Here is a 20,013-nt window from a genome sequence, read left to right on the forward strand (position 1 = left end):
GCCTGCACAGCAGGTCTTTCCTCATGCGCATGCACCTGGCTCATCAGGCTAGATGCTGTTTTCACAGTTTCTCCTTCAGCAGGCCGAAAATCAATCCAGTCTCTCGCTCTTTTGCACAAATTGCTTCCCTGGAGCGAGCCATTTCCTTGGAGCACTGCGGAGAACATTGCACCATCGTCAATAGTGGTGGGAAATTAGCAGAGCCGGCTTCACGCCTCCCCTGTGGCACTGCAGAAAAAAGAGGCCATCCGTGCAGCCCGCGGCACTTCTGGGTCCTGCTTGCAAGGAGAATGACTTGAACGCGGATGAAAAGCCTACTTTTCGTACTGACGCATTTACTTACTGATGACCTCCATTATTCTGTTTTTTTTATCCATCATCCTAGTGCTTGCTTACTGCACAGATATACTCCAGTGGCATCAATGCTGGATTAAACTCTGTGGGGGCCCCTAGGCAGGCACAATTCCCCACCCTCCGCAAATTATCTCCTAAAACTGAATACACCGGATGTCTTTACAAACTGACTGCTGCCAGAAGATGAGCTTTTAAGAGACAAACTGTTATGTGAATCTGATATCTCTAATTTATGTACTTTAAGTTGTTATTGGGTACATTACATTAATACAGAATTTTCTCTATAGTCTTTAATGTAAAGCGTTTGTTTCTTTGTGTTGATTTTTTTTTTCTATCTTTTGGAAACAATATTTAAGAGAACTTGATTGTAATTTTCTTAAGTTCAAGTAAAGGTGTATTTAGAAATTAAAGTTATTGCAAAAAACAATACTTCTTACAGGCAACCATTTACCGATGCATATTAAACAGAAAAGGATATTTAAGAATACTCTTAATATACAAAAATCTTCAAGGTAATTATAATATAACGTAAGGAATGATAGGAATGCATTCAAAGGTTTATAGATATTGTAAATAGTAGTACATGTCAAAAAATATACAATTGAAAGGGTGTAATAGGAAGTGATAAATTGAGCACAATTCTGTGAAAACAAACAGTAGGAAGTCAGGGAGGCTTGGTAACTTCTTGCATTGAAGGAACTGGTGAAGAAAGTGTTGATTGTAATTTTCTTTCAAGATCAAATCAATATTATTTTGATCTGCTGTCATGGGGCCCCTAAAAGGAGCAGGGCCTGTAGGCCAGTGCCTTATTTGCCTATTTGGTAATCCGGCACTGAGTAGCATTCTCTTGCTACCACCAACACCAAAGGGTGAGACACTGCCCACACATCAGCTGTGTATATCAAGTTATTCGGGAAGCCTTAAGCCATCCCTTTAATCTTTGGGCCTCTTATGTGATAGAGGAACTGGTGCTAAGATCACATACGTATCCATAGGGATAGTATGGTTATATGACAGAGCACCTGCTGCTGTGCAATATATGTATCCATATGAGGAAATTGTTAAAAAAATCTATATATAGATCACTAAGCCTGCACAGGTAGAGTGACCCCAAGCTTAGATGTCATTATCAACAGTGATTGCAAAATAGAAATGTGAACACATATTGTCAAAATATATAATAGTTTGTAGATATTTCCAATGCCTCTACCATGTTACTTGACTTCATGTAAAAACATGCAGCACTTTTGGAGATAAATGGCTAGTCTCAGCCTACCTATTCAGGAGCAAAAACGCCCTGCTTTTCTGTCTGGTTGAATATCTGACTGTGGGCAGAACTTATATGGGGGTGTGTTTGTCATGTGTGCAGAGATTAAATATGTGGCCTCCTTCCAGTGGGTAATTTCTGAAACATAAGTGCTGGAGCTCTCGTCAGGAGGCAGCTTCCACCAGACCATTGCTCCTGTTAGCACCGCCTATGACAGAACTAACCAAAACCCTACAAGTGGGGAGAGGATGTGGTATAAGGGCCAGAGCTGCTGACTTCGGAGGTGGGGAACCAGGTTTGAGTCTCGGCGTAGGCTCAACATCCTATGTGTGATCCTGGGCAAATCTCTTAATTTCCCCGGGCCTACAAAAATGAATGTGTTCTTAACTGGTGCTCATCAAAAAGCGCACCTTTGGGTCGAGGTCACGCTATAAACGCTGGTGTTGACGATGAAGTGACGTTGCTGAGCACCTGAAACCACCTGCTCAAATTAGGCACTGCCTGCTTCCTGCTGCATATTCACTGGTCACGTCATAAATCAGTTCAAACCTCCCCAGTTTTGCCTGTGCCTAGAGCAGCCTTTAAGAATTATTGATCAAGATGGTCTGATAACAGGAGTTCGCTGGAGCCCACCCCATTCTCTGAACATTTCAAACAAACTCTCTTTATAAAGTGAACACCTCACCTACGATTGATAGTTTCAAAGGAAAGCAAACAAGATTGGTACTGTTTGGTTGGCGGCTGTTTGCATAATATGTAACCCAAAAATATTTGCAGCTCAGAAAAATGTATGAAAGTTGCAGATGCTTTGGTAAACTAACATGAAATGTTTAAAGACAAATTGCCAAGCTATTTCTCTAAGGCGTCATTTGAAAAATGTGTTCAATGCATGCAAATATTTTAACAATTGAAAAATTGATGTAAAACCGTAACAGGCAATATGAAGAAATATACATTGGGGCCCTATTTTTAAAGAAGAATGCAAAAGTGAACCACGGTTATATGCAATGCAATGAGTGCAGATTTACGTCTTTCAGAAATTCACAAAAGTTTAAAGTACGCCTGGAAATCTCCAGCCGTCATTAATCGCAGAGTTCCAAGTCTATGTTGAGCAAACTTCAGTAAATTCCAATTTTCATGTGAGTAACATCGAAAGTGTATATTGGCTCATCCACAAATCTGCCCAGTGTCTGTAAATACATTTGTTAACTTTTATTTCTTTTTTCTATATTGGAAAAATGTTTTTCTTGTGGAGAAACTCGTTCTCTTACACAACAATCTTTTTAGGCAATGTTTGCTTTCCTATTTCATTTCTGCCCTTGTCAGGAAAATATTTCCCCTTTTTCAAAGGAGGAAAGAGACTGGAGACAAACTTGTTAATACTCAAAAAACTGTGGGGCATATTATCAAGGAAAGGCGTTAAAATTATTGCCACTTTAGCGGCAGGAAACTGCCGCTAAAGCGGCGATTATGTGCCTGATGATATGCCGTAGAGAATTCAAATAGAAGCCCATGTTAACACCAGAACATAGGCTTCTATTGGAATTCTCTACGGCATATTATCAAGCCCATTATCACCGTTTTAGCAGCAGTTTCCTACCCCTAAAGCGGCAATACTTTTAACGCCGTTCCATGATAATATGCCCCTGTAACTCTGAGGGTGTGCAGAACACAGGTCGTTTTAGCCATGGAATGGGTAACCTGCAAGTAGATTTACTCATATAAAAATCTTCATTTTTTTTTTTTTATTTGTTTTATTGTTGCATCAAAGTAAATGGGTACAGTGGAAATAATCTGCTGACGTGGCCTCAACATTCAGCCATACGTGCAACGTGTTTTTTTTTTGTTTATACAACTGGTGTAAATATACAGTTCCTCAATTAATCAGTACAGATCGTGCAACCATGTCTGCAGGCTGGGAAACAGTGAACCTGCATAGCCAAGAGGACAGTGGATGATAACAGGTGTGTAAATTCCCGTCTCAAGGGCGTTGGATAGGGGTCTGTACTGTCCATATAACGGTGCTACCAGTGAACAGGGGGGGACAAAACTGTGGGAGGGAAGCATGTGGGCGCCAGCATGGTCAAAGCAGGGGGATACCGGTGACGGGCGTCAGGGGGGGGGGCCCAAGGAGCTAAGCAGCCCGCGCTCCAGAAGGGTGGGAAGTCAATCAGGAGCATGCTCTGGGGAGGGGGACACCAGGTAGATGCTATTGGTCTTCTCGGGCTGGGGGGAGGGAGGGAGGAGTAGGTGGGTCACCCACACTTGTGGACTGTCGGAAGCTGTGGAGGAGCATGGCCCATTCCATGGATATGGGAAATTTACGCGCGCCCCTGGCTTCTTCCTCTCTAAGAGCATCCTCTTCCGCCGCCGCCCATTTACCGACCGCCCCCGTCCAGGCTGCTATAGGGGGACCCTCCGGGGATCGGCAGCGCATGGCTATGCATCTGTTTGCCAACAGGAGCGCTAAGGACACGAAGCGTCTACGCACTGGGTCTCGCTTAGGGACATGAAAGATGCCTAATGCGCTAGACTCCCAGGTGGATAGTGTAGTGAGACCTGTCAGTTCCGACAGTGTGTCGTGTACCGCCCGCCAAAAGGGATGAAGGTCGGGGCAGCTCCAAAACATGTGGCGAAAATCTGCAGCAGGGGAGCAGCATCTGGGGCATAGGAATGAAGTGGAGGGATAGAATTTCTGTAATCGCGCTGGGGTGAGGTACGCCCTGTGTAGGAGATAGTATTGGATGTTCTTGAAGCGGGCGTTCCTAGAGACGCGTTTGGGGGCCACAAGCGCCTTAGTCCACTCAGAGTCATGTAGTGCGCGACCTATGTCCTCCTCCCATGTAGCTCGCAAGGTCGTCAGGGGAGCGTGTGAGAGTTCCCGGATGGATTTATACAGCCAGGTGACTAAGTGGCGTCCCACCCCCATACGCTGGATAGCGTGTATCACTGGATGCGTGTCTGGCTCACCCGTACAAAGATTAAAATGGGGCCGGTATCCATCAATCAGCTGTCGATATCTGAGGAATTGGCCCGGGGGAAGCCCGTATTCAGCGGTCAGGCGGTCAAGTGATTTTATCTGGCCTTCCTCAAAGAGCTATTCCAGATCCGTGATGCCACAGTGCGACCATTCGGTGAAGAACGGGGCCGTGAAGTAGGAGTCTTGCCTGGGGCTGCCTATCAGTGGTAATAGCGGGGAGTACGGAGGTCTATTGGGGGACATTCGGTGGATCCGCATCATGCATCGGCGCGCTATCGCCACTTGGAGGGGGTATGTGCGCCGTGGCTTGGTGCCCGGGAGTAGAAGACGGGTGAGTTCCGGGGCTGCGATTCTGCCGGTCGAGGTGACAGTCTCCTGAGGGTAACGGTCCGCCGTCCAGTATGACAGCCATTGGAGCTGTGCCGCAAGGAAATACGACTCGAAGGACGGAGCTCCGAGTCCTCCCAGCGTCGTGGGAAGTTGGAGGGTTTTCAGGGCGACTCTGTGTCGGCCCTCGCCCCAGATAAGGGTCCCTAGGAGGGAGTCAACGTCGCGGAAAAAGGATCTGGGTGGTACCACTGGTAAATTCGTGAAGTGGTAAAGGAGTCGGGGAAGCATTACCATTTTAGCCAGCGCTATCCGTCCTATTGGGGCCAGTGGGAGTTTATTCCAGAAGGCAACAGCCGGGCGCAGACTGGCAAGCGCTTTGCGGTGATTCCCCTCGAAAAGGTCAGCTGGGGAATGATACAAGCGAACACCGAGGTATCGGGGGGCTTCCGCGGACCATGAGAGTTTATGCCCTCCGAGCTCGACTTCCCGGGGGGGCAGGCCCGGGTGTAAGGGGTAAACTGTGGACTTGTCCCAGTTCACCTGTAGTCCCGAGGCATCTGCAAATTCCTCCAGTGTCGCCCCTATAGGGGCCAGGTCCGTTTCGATGTCTCGGACGTATATGAGGAGATCATCCGCATAAATGGAAACGCAATGCGTGCTGTCCGCAAGTGGGATGCCCCATTCCACACCTTCCAGGCGCAGCCGAACCGCCAGCGGCTCGACTGCTAATGCGAATAAGAGAGGCGACAGGGGGCACCCTTGTCTTGTGCCTCGCCGAACTTCGAACGCTGGTGATATACGTTTCCCGATACGGACTCGCGTGGTCAAATCGGTATACAAGAGGCGTGTGTATGGTATGAGCGTCGGGCCGACATTGAGGCGTTGCAAGACTGAGAAGAGATAGGGCCAGGTGAGGGTGTCAAACGCCTTCTCCAGGTCCATAATGAGGCAGGCGGCGCGGGGAAATCTGCCACGTATCTGATCCTGAACATGGAAGACTCGGCGGAGGTTCTGGGAGGTGTTCCTTCCCGGAACAAAGCCGCATTGGTCGGGGTGGACTAGCGGGCGTATGACCTGTGCATAACGATCAGCTAGAATTTTCCCCAGGATTTTACATTCGGCCGACAGGAGCGTGATGGGGCGGTACGACCCCATGTGGAGTGGATCCCTGTGGGGCTTGGGAAAGGTGACAATCACGGATTCCCGCACTGACTGGGGTAACCTCCCCAGATGAAGAGACGCCCCGAACACCCGTGACAGATGGGGGACCACTAGGGGAGAGAATGTCGAGTAGTATTCCAGCGGGAATCCGTCCAGCCCCGGCGTTTTATTCCGGGACATGGCCCGAATCGCCTGGGTGATGTCAGAGGGTTTGATCCTGGTGTCGAGGGTGCGCTTGTCCGCATCCGATATTGCGGGTAGCGTCAGTGGGTCTAAAAAACTATCCACAGAAAATGGGGAGTATTGGGCCGGGGTCCCGTACACTTGTGTATAGTGTCGCTGGAACGCTAGGAGGATCTCGGCCTGTGAGCGCACCAGCAAGCCGTCCGGATTGACAATATCCGTGATTGGCTTGAGTTCAGTATCCTGCCTCGCCATCCAAGCCAGTAGTGCTCCAGTTTTGTCTCTGTCCTTATGCACCCTAGAGGCGTAAGCCCTAAAATTGTATTTTCGGAGGTCAGCGCAGGCAGTCTGATACTCCGTTTTAGCCTTGGCTGTGAGCATGGCGTGCTCCTCCGAGTCGTCAGGCCGCTTAGTGAGTGCGGCCAGAGTCTGCTCTGAGGTTTGGAGCATCCGTTCCAAGGTGCGGCGGACCCCGACTACCTGTTTGATGCATTCTCCCCTTGCCACCACTTTAAACGCGTCCCATTCCACCAGTACCGACGATGCCGTGTCTGTGTTGTGTGTGAAGTAGTCTCGGATGCTGGTTTCGTGTGCGTCTCTGAAGACTGGGTCTGAGAGGCAGTCTCTAGGGAGGCGCCAGGTGGGGACTGGTGGGTGAGGGGGGCGCCAGGTCAGCCGAATGATGTGGGCATCATGATCCGAGAGGATCCGACCCAGGTAATCCGTAGATGTGATCTTAGGGAGGATTGGTGTAGAGCAGAGGAAACGGTCCAGGCGGACCCTGAGATTATGTGGAATCGAGTGGAAGGAGTAAATGCGAGCCAGTGGGTGTAGGTATCGCCATGCGTCAGTGAGCGCCCAGTGCATGGTCCATGCCCTGAAGAGTTCTGCCTGCCGGGGGGCCGGGGAGTGTGTGGGGGGAGGATGCGAGCGATCCAGGGTGGGGTCCAATGTGCAATTAAAGTCACCTCCCAGTACCCACGGGACTGTAGTGAACTGGGCCAAAACGCCCGTGAGGTGATCCCAGAATTTGTCCTGATCCGTGTTGGGGGCGTATATGCTGCCAAGGAGTATTCCCTGTCCATCAAGTATTCCTTCTAGAAGCGCATACCTGCCCTCTCTATCTACCACTCGTCGAAGCTCCCGGAAGGGAGTGCCTGGCCTGACCCAAATTAACGCGCCGCGCGCAAACGCTGAATAGTGTGTGGCACAGAGGATCCCTCGCCATTTGACCTGCAAGCGAGTGAGTTCGGTAGTGTTAATGTGTGTCTCCTGCAGAAACGCAATATTGGCTGACATGCGCCTAATGTATGAGTAAACAGAATAGCGTTTGCTGGGCGTGTGCAGGCCTCGTACATTCAGTGTAAGGACATTAATGTCTGAGCATGAGACTGCCATTCTTAGGGTGTCATGAGTGGGAGAGGGATCCCCCTGCAGCCCCCGACGGCCGCCAGTGTGTATGTGTCACGTGTGTTCCTATGCGCTGAGCTTCCACAGTCATGGGGGAGGGACTAAGGGGATTAACAACAAACAGAACCTTAGGTGGGAAACAGTCCCAATACTGGGGATATCTCACCGGAGGTGGCATATCCAAACTAGTGTCCCACTAGGGGAGAAATACAACGGATATCTGCGGGGGTGGCAGCGTGTGTCGCTGCTGGGCCTGTACGCAGGTCGGGCTCTTGCAGGAGAAGCGTCTATCGCTCGCTAGCGCTTACAATCATTTGACAAAGCAGTCTAGGCTCCTAGACGTCGCGCAATACAATAGGCCACCATGAGAAGGATATAACAGTGGACAGTTCTTCCATCATGAAGAGGTGCCAGGTTGGCTGGCCAGGGTAGCGTCCAAGGTATGCACCGCAACAAGGGGGGAGGAGATTGGTCCTATCCCTGACATTGTTCCGTCACTGTCCCGGTCCTTCTCAGGGGTGAACAGGTGCGGTCGACCTTCCAGATCCGACGCTATGGGTGACGTGTGCAGTTCGGTCACCGCTCGTAGGGCGTCTCGTCGCTCCTGCATGATTTGCGTGAGGTCGGGTGAGCCCGTGGGGGATGACGCTTGGCCCCTGGGGCGGCCCGATCGAGCACGGCTCGCACCTCGTCGTCTGGAGCGTCTAAAGTCGTTGTTGCGTGCTCTCTGGGGTCCAGGATTAGGGATTATTGGGCAGTGAAACTCAGTCCAAGCCTGCGCTTCCTCCGCCGTGTTGAAAAAGAGGGCTTTCCCTTTGTGTAGCACTTTCAGGCGGGCCTGGAACAGCAGGGAATATTGAAGATCATTTGCGCGGAGGCGCCTCTTGACGTCTAGATAGGTGGAACGCTGGTGCTGGACTTCTCGGGCATAGTCCGGGAACACCATAACGTGCTGGTCCTCCACTTGTAGGGGGCCGGCCGTCCGGGCCGCACGGAGCACCGCATCGCGGTCTCGGAAGTGCAAGAATTTAGCCAACATGGGTCGCGGAGGAAGGCCCGGCTTGGGTGCCCGGGCCGGGACCCTATGGGCTCTTTCAATGGAGAAGTATGCCGACCTGTCCGCCTCCGGTGTGAAAGATTTGGTCCAGGATTCCATGTATGTCAGAGGGTCCGAGTTCTCAATCCCTTCCGGTAGGCCTAAGACGCGGATGTTACATCTTCTTGAACGCCCTTCCAAGTCCACTGTGCGTTCCTCGAGGGCCGCCACGCGGTGTAGGACCTCCTTCAGTTCCGCTTCCTGTGTTTTCACCGCAGGCTGCAGCTCAGTCACGATCCGTTCTCCTTCCTTCACCCTGTCCGCTAACTTGCGATGGTCGTCGCGGATTAGACTGATGTCCGTTGTCAGGGCGCCCAATCTCTCCTCCATCGAAAGGCGGGACAATTCGATTGCTGCCAACACCTGATCCAACTTCGCCGACAGTGTAGGGTCGGTTTGCGGCGCATTGGCTTGCGTCCATGTTCTAGTTTGTGGCATCCTCTCGGGGGCCGTCTCGGGGATAGGCGTCAGCTGCGAGGCCTTCGTTTTCCCCATGAGTGCTGTCAAAGATGGGGGGGGGCGGGCCCCCGTGCACCCCGCGATCAGCAGGCCACCTCCACTCTGTGCATCCAGGTAGGCAGCAGCTCAGTGCAGGTTGGGCGCCCAGTCCTTCCTGGCCCCGGGGTAGTCACCGTCTTCCTTCTAGGGGACCCCTGCCAGTTCGGGGCGCGATTAGTAACTCGCGGCTGCAGGGGGTGACAGTCCAGGTGTCAGGGGATGCGCATCAGGGGGGCACTGCCACCATAGTCCAGGTTGCCCCGGAGACAGGGCGTATTCAGTGAGGCCGGATCCTGCGCTCCCCTTCCCCGGCGCGTGGCGCTGTCTCTCAGGCGACCCCGGGGGTTAAGGAGTAGGCGACCAGGGCCCAGGGGGGGCCTCGGGTCGATGAGTGTCTACGGTGTGGCGTGCTACCGCCTCAGGGTCAGAAGAGCACCGTGCCTCCAGGGCGGAGCCCACTCCGATCACGGCGCCCTGGGCTCTGTGGGCGCCATCTTGGGGTCAGGCACCCGGGTCCACCGGGCCACGCGATGCTACAGAGGCGTTCTGACCCCCCCCGAGCAAGGGCCGACGCGGTCCGCGACCCCTCGGCGGGCCCCAGAGGGGGTAGGGGGCCGCCGGGTCGCCTGCGCCGCGGTCCACGGGAGGGGGGGGGGAGGAGGGGTCGACACTCACCGCCTCCAGGTGGGATTGTGGTCGCTCGAAGGGCCCAGCGTCACACAGGCGGCACCTCCGCTGGCGTTCCTTGGTCCGTGGCGGTGGGCTGGTCAGTGCTGGGATCAGGCTCCTGGCCGTGTAAGAGTGCCGGTGTAGCGCTGCTTCATCGTAGCGGCCGCCATCTTGGGCGCCGGACTGCCACCGCAATAATCAGCCTGGCCTGGATCGAAAGTCCGTGAGCCGGTCCCTGCTCTCCTCGCCGGAGTTCCGGAGCCGCCAACAGTCCGTTTCGGCGAGGGTCGCCGCCTCGGGGACAGGTTTTCAGCGGCGCCCCCAGCAAGCAGAAGGAGCCGCGCTCGCCATCTTGGGTGCCCGGCGCTCGGCTCCGGCTTCGGAGAGGGACGGGTCGGTGTCTAGCGTTCGTCCGCAGCTCCCGCGACGTAGCTAGAGGATGCCCCACTGCAGGTAAGCCCCAGTGGAATATATGTTTGTAGGCTGAGGCTCCCAGCGATCGTAGGAAGTGGGCAAGATGCTAGCCCGATCGCGGAGCCTCAGCAGGACACAGCCGCCATCGTGGCTTGCCAAGCCACGCCCCCATATAAAAATCTTCATGTGAGTAAAGTTTGAAACAAACTTTTATGTGTGTGAGTCATACTAACATTAGTACATTTCTTTGAAACTTGGGCCTCAAATATTTTAACTCTGGCAAAACATTCAGAATTCATCTAGCTTTAAACCGTAAACATCCGATCCTAGTGTATGCTCACAACTATAACAAACAAGGCAACTGAGGAGCATTAAGAAGATAAAGTGGTCTGCACAAACAAAATAACACAGTGTGATTAAGTGGAGAAGGTCAAACTATGGGCAATCTCCGTGGTCCTCATGTTGCTACCAATGAACTAGACTGCAGGTATAATCTGAGTTTATATACAGAAATATTTGCAGTATCTTATTTTTTGCAATATCCGTGAAATACGTTACATTAAATAGGGCAGAGCAATTCACAAGAAACTTCTTCAGAAACTAAAGTAAGAAAAACTGCAATGGGTCAGTTAGAACAATGGAATACCTGTGACTCTGCTATAATAAGAACTCTTCTGTAATGGAGGTGCAGGCATACTATTATCAGTAAGGTGACCTAAAAAGACGTCGGTGAGTATTCAAATACCTGACATCAATAGATTTTTGCTATTTTCAGAAGGCCTCATTTGTGTCATTTTGATGTGGGGAGGCAGCACGGCACCCTGTTGAGCTGCCCTACGCAAAAGTGAAAGGGCTAGAATGAACCATTTTTAAGCAATACAGTGAATTCCTGCCTTTCCGCCTGCACTGGCGCCATTTCAGCAGCCTAGCACCAACGTATGGTAGGGTAAAAATACCTTCAAGGGGTTTTGTTATTGTACAATTCACATAGACTTTCCAACAATGTTTGAGGTCCTTATATGTATAAGACCAATAGTGCAAAGCAACAATCTCAAATATTCATGCAATTTATATCGGTCACTGCAAGTGATCCAAAATAGAAAAGAGGGAGAAGGTGTGTATGAAAAAAGTTCGTATTTAATACTCCAGAAATAAATTAAAAAGGGTACAGAAATATAACAATGTTATAGGAGAAATGATTCAAGAATAACAATCAAACAAAAATTCTCTATAACAATTGTAAGCGCTTGTCCGCTTCTTCACAGTTGAACAATTAATTAAACAGACAAAGCGTATATGTCGACGTTTCGGTCTCTAGTCTTGAGTTGAAGAGACCATCCTCAGGACATATAAATCATATCTGGAAAAACCCTGATAAAATGGGGTCTTATGGCCTCCAAATACACTTTATTGATGATTAAAAAAGGCGATCGATAATGCCCTCCTGTATAGTAAGTGGCATATATAATCTTCCACTTGGATGTATTTCGGTTGCTTCAGCTCAAAATTACTCTCGCAGTTTAATGCGGACGGTTAAGAATTGTCGATCTACTGCGCAAATTGATGTCGCACAGAGTCTTCCCCTTTACTTTAATTCTTTATGGAAGACAAGAGATCTGCATGAAGAGCTCAATGAATCGTCAGCGTGGCCGCATGCACCCAAAATGAAGCATCCTTGCTCTTCATGCAGATCTCTTGTCTTCCATAAAGAATTAAAGTAAAGGGGAAGACTCTGTGCGACATCAATTAACCGTCCGCATTAAACTGCGAGAGTAATTTTGAGCTGAAGCAACCGAAATACATCCAAGTGGAAGATTACATATGCCACTTACTATACAGGAGGGCATTATCGATCGCCTTTTTTAATCATCAATAAAGTGTATTTGGAGGCCACAAGACCCCATTTTATCAGGGTTTTTCCAGATATGATTTATATGTCCTGAGGATGGTCTCTTCAACTCAAGACTAGAGACCGAAACGTCGACATATACGCTTTGTCTGTTTAATTAATTGTTCAACTGTGAAGAAGCGGACAAGCGCTTACAATTGTTATAGAGAATTTTTGTTTGATTGTTATTCTTGAATCATTTTCTCCTGTAACATTGTTATATTTCTGTACCCTTTTTAATTTATTTCTAGAGTATTAAATACAAACTTTTTTCATACACACCTTCTCCCTCTCTTCTATTTTGGATCACTTGCAGTGACCGATATAAATTGCATGAATATTTGAGATTGTTGCTTTGCACTATTGGTCTTATACATATAAGGACCTCAAACATTGTTGGAAAGTCTATGTGAATTGTACAATAACAAAACCCCTTGAAGGTATTTTTACCCTACCATATCCTTTGCCCAAACCCTCAAGGGTATATTGGGTTGCTCATTTGCCGTTACTATAGCACCAACGTAGGCACCCTTGCACCATGGTGCAAGGGTGCCTCCATTGCAGGAAGGAGTATTTTTGTGCAGGAAGGGGTACCTTCCTGCACAAAAAGAATCTTAAGATTTACATGTTTTTGTAAATCTAGTGCAGCATCAAATTCCATGGGTGTTGCTTGGGAAACCCCACCTTAATGACCAGGGAACATCGCCTCGACTCAAAAGTAAGGTGACACAGCGATTTGCGCTACAACACCAAACTCATGATTTATGAGGTCACTCGCAACCACACAGTTTTGACTTTGCATAGATTCATAAATCTTTATGAGAGCCCTGCGTCACACATGTATCACTTTACGTGTTGCAAAATTGATGCAGGGCTCTCATAAATAAGCCTCAGAGTTCAGGATAATCAGTGATTGTTGCAATCCAACCCTGACATAATATATCACTCCGGCATCATCCGAAGGATATTATCAGAGTCCTGACATAAGGAGAAGACTACCTTCATTTATCACCTCTCCGCCTGGAACTAACATAACACATGGCATTTTTACAATAGAAGTAGATTTGTTAAGTATCTTGCCCCTGGACAAGTTGATATTTTACAAATGTCAACACCTGTTGGCGAACGCCTTGCAATATGGACGGAGGAAGGTGGAGCTTCTCTGTGTGAAATTTACACTTTGAACACCACTTAAAACCCTTGATAACCAAACAAGAGGACTGTAAAGTTTGCTTTACAAGTATAATCATTAATTGCCTTATTCCTTTCAGGTGCTCACCTGGATCAGCCCCGCTGCTGGGTTCCGCCTCTTCTCAAAGTGTTTCTGACGATGCTGCTCCTGGACCTTGAGGGCGAACCCGGAGCCTAGGATGCCCTACAAGAAAAAGACAAGTGTCAATGATGACGAACGATAGAAGTAAATGGCAACAGATGGGAGTGAACTTCATACCTCTGCTTCATCAACCATCGATGAGAATTGATTGACACGAACTGAAGGAAAGTTACCCACCTATATTCACACCACAAAAAGAACTGACTTACCTTAAGAAGGTCATAGAGATGGGAGTCTTTCCCAAATCTAGTTGATTGTCTACAAGAATTGCCCTCTTGGGATTCCAGGACAATCGATGACATAAACCACCCTATGGAAGGCTGTTTGTTGTTGTTTGTCTGTAAATGATCAGTAGTTTGCAAACTGTAAACAGAATCATATACGGGACCTTCTTATTATAAAAGTACATATTGCGTTGGATCATCTAATGGGACGTAAGGGGCTGGAGCAATAGGAAGGTATCAATGCATTTCAAAAACAACAGGTGATGGACAGAATGCAGAACAATGTCATACATTCACCCCAGTACAGAGATCTGGGCCTAAATCCATCGTTTTTTTGCTCACCGTGCCTTTCCAGTTTGAACCCAGCCATATGCAAATCAGTCTTGACCCAGTGCCCCATGGGATTAAACCCAGATCTGTGACTGGGGGTGAATGTTTTGCCATTGTGCAACATTCCGTCCATCATCTTGTGTGTTTTGATGATCAGTGCATTTCATGACACATAAATAGTTGCATGGACACCAATGTGGACTGGGAGGTTATTCCAAAGCATTGATACGTGAACTGCGAATTGCCTTTCTTTACGAATGACGTACCAGAAACCAGATAATGTATGTTTCAATAACCTCAAGGGCCATTGACACAGGTTGAAGTATTTCTTTTTCATAGAAGCAACCAGTTGAGGTGTGGCATCATTGTGATACATGTTATATATCCCACATGAGTCATCTCCTTACTGTTCTTCATAGTGGCCTCAGTCTGCATACTTCTGGAGACTGACTGCTTTTAGAAATTAAATAAAATTAGAGTATACTACTGTTCTTTTCATTCTGTTTCAGTACCATGCTTTGCAGCTACGGGCAGCAGCCACCTAATCCACCTGTTTTCTCAGTTCAGGATCAATATGTTTTTGCATTTTGCTGTATTATGCACAATATATTTTTACATTTTGCTGCAAAGGGGTACAGTGGTTGCTGTGGTGTTTCAAGATGAAAGCATGAGAGGCATGGAAACGATTAACTGCATCCCCACTTTCGTCACCACATACCGCACCCTGCAAAAGAGCGCTTGCATTGCCGTGCATCATGGCACTGTGGGCCTACCATATTGATGCCAGTGTAGATATTTATTTTTGTGTATTTATAGAGCGCAGTCCTGTCACCCAGAGGGCATCCTGGCGCTTTGATATGGTGGGCCTGACTCACATCAAGCTCTGCCGAAGATCCAACCAAATGCTTGTCTAGTCTTGTTTTAAGTTGTCACTAGTCTGGGAGGGGTATGTTAGGATGACCCACCTGTGAGCCCAACACTCTTCCCTTTTGAGATTTTCTGATATTTGCATGTTAAACTGTGGTTCAGTACGACGTAAAGCCATGTTCTCCTGCAGCAAGTTTATGCTGTCTGGTTTGCTGAGTCCAAATAAGAGAACCCCTGCATGAGCTGTCATTGTTTCTTTTCTTCCGGAGACCCAGGCATAGCACTGCAAACCTCCTCCAGTTTCTAAGAAATAGAGCACCTCACCATTCTTCTTGGTTGCCAGAAGGCTTGCTCCTTCCAAAAGAAACACTAAATATACACTCAATACCTATCATTGTTTCGAAACAGGAAGGAAGGAGATAGTGAAATAAACTTTCTTTATTTTCCCCATTGACTAATATTGAAACAGAGGCAATTTTAGGCAGGAGACAGCTAAAATAAAGCCATTTATAGCTCTAAATGGCGGGATTCTTCCGCCTGAATTAGGTCTGTTGAAATGTATGGCAATTGGCTGTCTCTGTGGCCACGTTAGGAATACAAAAGAAGCTTGCTCCTGGGAGATGGGGCCAGGCAGCACCTCAGTCCTAAATGCCAAATGGAGTTTTCCAGAAAATGAAGGCAATTGAAAATCCAACCTGAATTGGCTTAAAATAGACCCATGTGTTATGCATTGTCCAGTGCCGCTGCTCATGCTCTACTTGTTCTTTGTGAAAGTGAAGCCTCTTATCTGCATCTCAGTGGACAGAGTAGAACCAGTTGTTGGTGAGAGAAGCTTGCACTGCTGTTGATTGTCTGTATCTCGTTTCCACAGAAGCATGACTGCCGTTCCCAGTACTGTACTTGTTTCATGTTGGGTGTGTGGAGAAAGCATGTTCTGCAGCTGGGTCTACTGTGTAGAGTGTGTTTGAGACTGTTGTTTGCAGCTTTACAAAACACAAAAAAACATACAGCAGCAGACCAAGGTCAAGCACATTGAGTCCCACCAGTTTCATATATGTTTGCACGAGTGCAACCACTTCCGGCATCCCCTGCTGCTACGAATCCAGGAGAACCAAGGTATAGTGTTCGTATGATGATATACGCTTTGAACATTGTTGGTTTGAAGGAGTAAACTACATTTGGGATCTTATTGGATCACACAATGGAGACTATCCTATTTGAAGACGTTGCACACTGATGATAATCGGTGTTGCATTTAGGCTACACACATCCTGATACACTACGAAGAAGCCCTGACAAAGTTCCCGTGGAACTAGGGAACAAAACGCGTTGGCTGTGTGCCGGTTTTAACCAAACGACATAACTAATGAGAAGATTTTTGGGATAATGTCCGCTTCCCAACTGACCTCACTTAGAGTGCACCTTCCTTTCTTGTGGACTTTCTGTTGTTTGCAGCTATCTAAAGGGGAGTGAACTTTGAATTTCTGAACGCGCTGTGCCAATTTTCACTGTGAACGCTGATTTTGATTTTACTGTTGCTGAAGCCAGTGCTTCATTTCTAAAACAAAAAAATGGGGTCCTTCTCAGGAGGCCCATGCAGCTTGCACCAACCACTGACCCTGCTAGTGCTGCCATTGACAGTACCAACACAACTAACCATTACGTTCATACTAATGTAACAAATCAGACTTAAAATATACATTAAAAATTACCAATACCTGCAACCCAATTATACCTTTTGATGGCAGTTATTAGTTATTTTAATGTAAATTGAATTATTAAGTAACTGTTGTTGGGCTCATCACAAAACTAGACAAAGATCGCCACCATGAGGCAGACTGTTATAAGTGCCACTCTTGACAATAAAGTGCTGGTGCCGAGCACCGAAAACCACCACCTCAAATTAAGGACTGAACAGGGGCGGCTCCTCCACTAGGGCTGAGGAGAGACGCCCCACTGGTTTCTTACAGTGCGAGAAAGCCAAAACATGAAATGGTAATACGTTTTGGTTATTACCATTTTATGTTTCTTTGCACATTGCGGGTGGGCGGAGCTGCCCTGCAGGGCAGGAGTGGGTTTCCCACTCCTGAGTGCGTAAAGACCGTTTGATCGTCTCTCTCTGGTCATCCAAACCAGTCATGCACACTCTGCCCTTCTCCATCCAGGCTGCATGCAGCCTGCATGGAGAACATGCCATCCCCTACAGCCCGTGGCTGGGCGGCGTCCCGACCAATCACAAATCTCCACTGGAGCGTTGTGATTGATTTAGGGGAGGGGGCCTAGCTGCCTGCTTCCTGTCGGAGGCAGCAGAGCCGGAGTAGGTAAGACGCGGGACCCGTCCCGGCGAAAAGGTAGGTGTAAATATTTGTTGTACTTATTATTGACTGCCCTACCCGCGCAACGCCCCTCCCCGTGCAATCCCGCACCCACCTCCCCACCCACGAGCCATGCCGGCCACTACTGGGACTGAAGCTCTAATGTGTGAGGTAGCATTGTTCATCTACTATTACTGCTGTTCCTGTTCTGTGTGTGAAGAAGACCTGTAGTCTTCCTGCCCACTTGTTAACGTTGTGTTTGAGTCTTAAGTAAAGCTTTTCACCATAGAGAATCCTAACGATGGCTTTACCGATTTTTCCTTAAATTGAAATTTGTAAATATTAGGTCTAGAACTATTTGCCACAAATGGAAATTCAACAATGAAGGTATTAGATACATGTCTGTAAATGCTAATTTTAAATGTTCTCTTCCAATGGACAGTAGAAAAATAACTTTCCCCTTCAAATGCACCCATGTTTCTATAGGCTCAAACTCAAACCGGTGCTTTGGTAAGATTTCTGAGGTAGCACTCATGGATTTTTGGACAGAGGACATAGCTTTGTACATGGTCAGGTTTGTACCAGGCCAACCACTTCAGTGCATCACATAAAACCGAAGCAACATATACCGAACATTCCATTCAAATTTAACTTGTATGGCTCCTGATGGTGCAATACACAAATATTTTCAAAGTCAGACAATTTTATATTGCAGTTTTACTCCTACTACTTGAGTTGACGTCTAACTTCATAAAAATTAGAAGGCGTATATGCCGTGGAAATATTCATTGACGTGGTGGAAATATTCATTGACGCATGAAGTTATTTTTCTCTTTTTCTACCCCAAGAATCCCTTTCTCTACATGTCCAAGAAATTTGCAGGTGTTTGGAGAACTCATCCCCACTTGTTTGCACACCTATGTGGGGTTTTTTAGGTTTTGTACAGTACGTCACTCCAGAGGACTATCGTGGCATTGAAAAACAGAGAATAGGTTCTGTATCAGCAGGGACCGGGCATCAAATTATCAGAGGTTAGATCCAGGTCTTACTTTCCTGAACTTTAATAATGAGGTTTGGGTTTGAATCTCAAGGGAATCTAGTTTCAACAGGTAGCACCCTGTAACCTTACAGGTATGCCTTGTAACTAAAGCAGGGAACTTGAAAAATAGATTTGTTCGAGGACCTGAGGTTCGGAAAAGGAGCATATTTTTGGTGTTTGTTTTGCAGGAACTTGGGGGCTATACCATGGTAGATTGTGATACATTATGCATGAAATATTCAAAATAATTCTCTTCTTTCACTCAGTCACCAGAGAGGCTAATGAAGAAGACTGGATACTAATTCATGCTTTCTGAGAATGAAAACTGACCTTAAAAATGTTTTTTTTTGGGGGGGGGGGCAGTCAACAGATGTAGACAGCAGACCAACACTGATATTGCATAGATGTCAGTGAACAAATGCATTCCCTACTACAATTTCATGGGAGAAACAAACAGACGAAGGGGAGGATGAATTGTAGGACTCTGTTTATAGAAACAGGTTGGGGCAACTTTGCTGATCTGACAATTGCAGCTTAAGGTCAGAATCCAGAATGAAGCTAAAATTATGGTCTGAGGAGAGCGGATTTGGGCAAACACCAAGTTGGTTTGGCCTATAGGAGTTGTCCCAGGAATTAGGCTTGTTAGTGATAGGCAAGATCTCTGATTTGTAAGGGATTAGTTTCAAGTGGATACCCCAATGCAGTGGGGAGAGAAGAGAAGAGAAGAGAAGAGAAGAGAAGAGAAGAGAAGAGAAGAGAAGAGAAGAGAAGAGAAGAGAAGAGAAGAGAAGAGAAGAGAAGAGAAGAGAAGGAATTAGAATTTGTTGGGTTCAATGTGTTGAAAAGGATTCTAGGCAATTCAAGGTTTTAAGACTTAGCTGGCAAAGTTTAAGTAGTTTAAGCAGGATTTGGTGGTTGATTGTATACAATACGGTGGATAGTTACGGAAAGATGGCGACGCTTGAACCACCATTACCTGCCAGCATTCTAAGATCGTATGACGATGACTGGTTCAGTAAAGTAGTCTGGATGGAGCCCAGCTTGAGAAGGCTGAATAAGATTACGCTGTTCTAAGTCTTCCTGTGTCTGTTTGGTTGACTATCTTCTCTAGTAACTTGGCTATGTAGAGTAGTAAACATAAGCCTACAAGTGCCCGGATCATCAGTAGATCCTTTTTTTAAACTGGTCTCACCTACTCCAAAGATTTATGGGGAGTAAGGGATTGGAAAAAAAACTTAATTTACGATTTTGTTGGTGTTCCTACCTTGTCAATGCCTACTGTGCCCTCCACTCCCATGACATCACTCACAATCTCACCCCAAAACCGTAACATGATACATGATTGTGAAAAGTCAGCCGTTGCTATGTCAGGCATACGTTCCTCCTATAAGGATAAGAATGGCTCTGCCATTTACAACTGCAGGTGGCAGAGTAAACTTAAATTCACAAAAAGATGCATGTAAATCACAACTCCTTTATTTATGGGTCACATGGAAATGAACTACTGGTGATGTTATCATTGAAGAACAGTATAGCAGATTGGGAACTATATAGGGCAGTGATTAATTTCAGTGGGTGGTTGCTGGTGGGGGGCATGAAACTTATTTTTGGGGACTGACACTTATTTTTCCCGTATCAGAATGCAAGAGAGGAAA

At 47.5% G+C, this 20,013-nt stretch overlaps 1 protein-coding gene across 1 annotated transcript in view; it reads right to left on the reverse strand.

Annotated features, from left to right (window-relative positions):
• The window catches only part of KCNQ2 (potassium voltage-gated channel subfamily Q member 2), a 359,037-nt gene that overhangs the window by 130,064 nt on the left and 208,960 nt on the right, over positions 1 to 20,013 (reverse strand). The window contains exon 7 of the mRNA XM_078650429.1: positions 13,530 to 13,625. Within this exon, the coding sequence (XP_078506555.1) occupies positions 13,530 to 13,625 (96 nt within the window). The remainder of the gene's footprint in view (positions 1 to 13,529; positions 13,626 to 20,013) is intronic.

Source organism: Lissotriton helveticus, chromosome 7 (genome assembly GCF_964261635.1).
Source record: "Lissotriton helveticus chromosome 7, aLisHel1.1, whole genome shotgun sequence".
Classification (NCBI taxonomy): domain Eukaryota; kingdom Metazoa; phylum Chordata; class Amphibia; order Caudata; family Salamandridae; genus Lissotriton; species Lissotriton helveticus.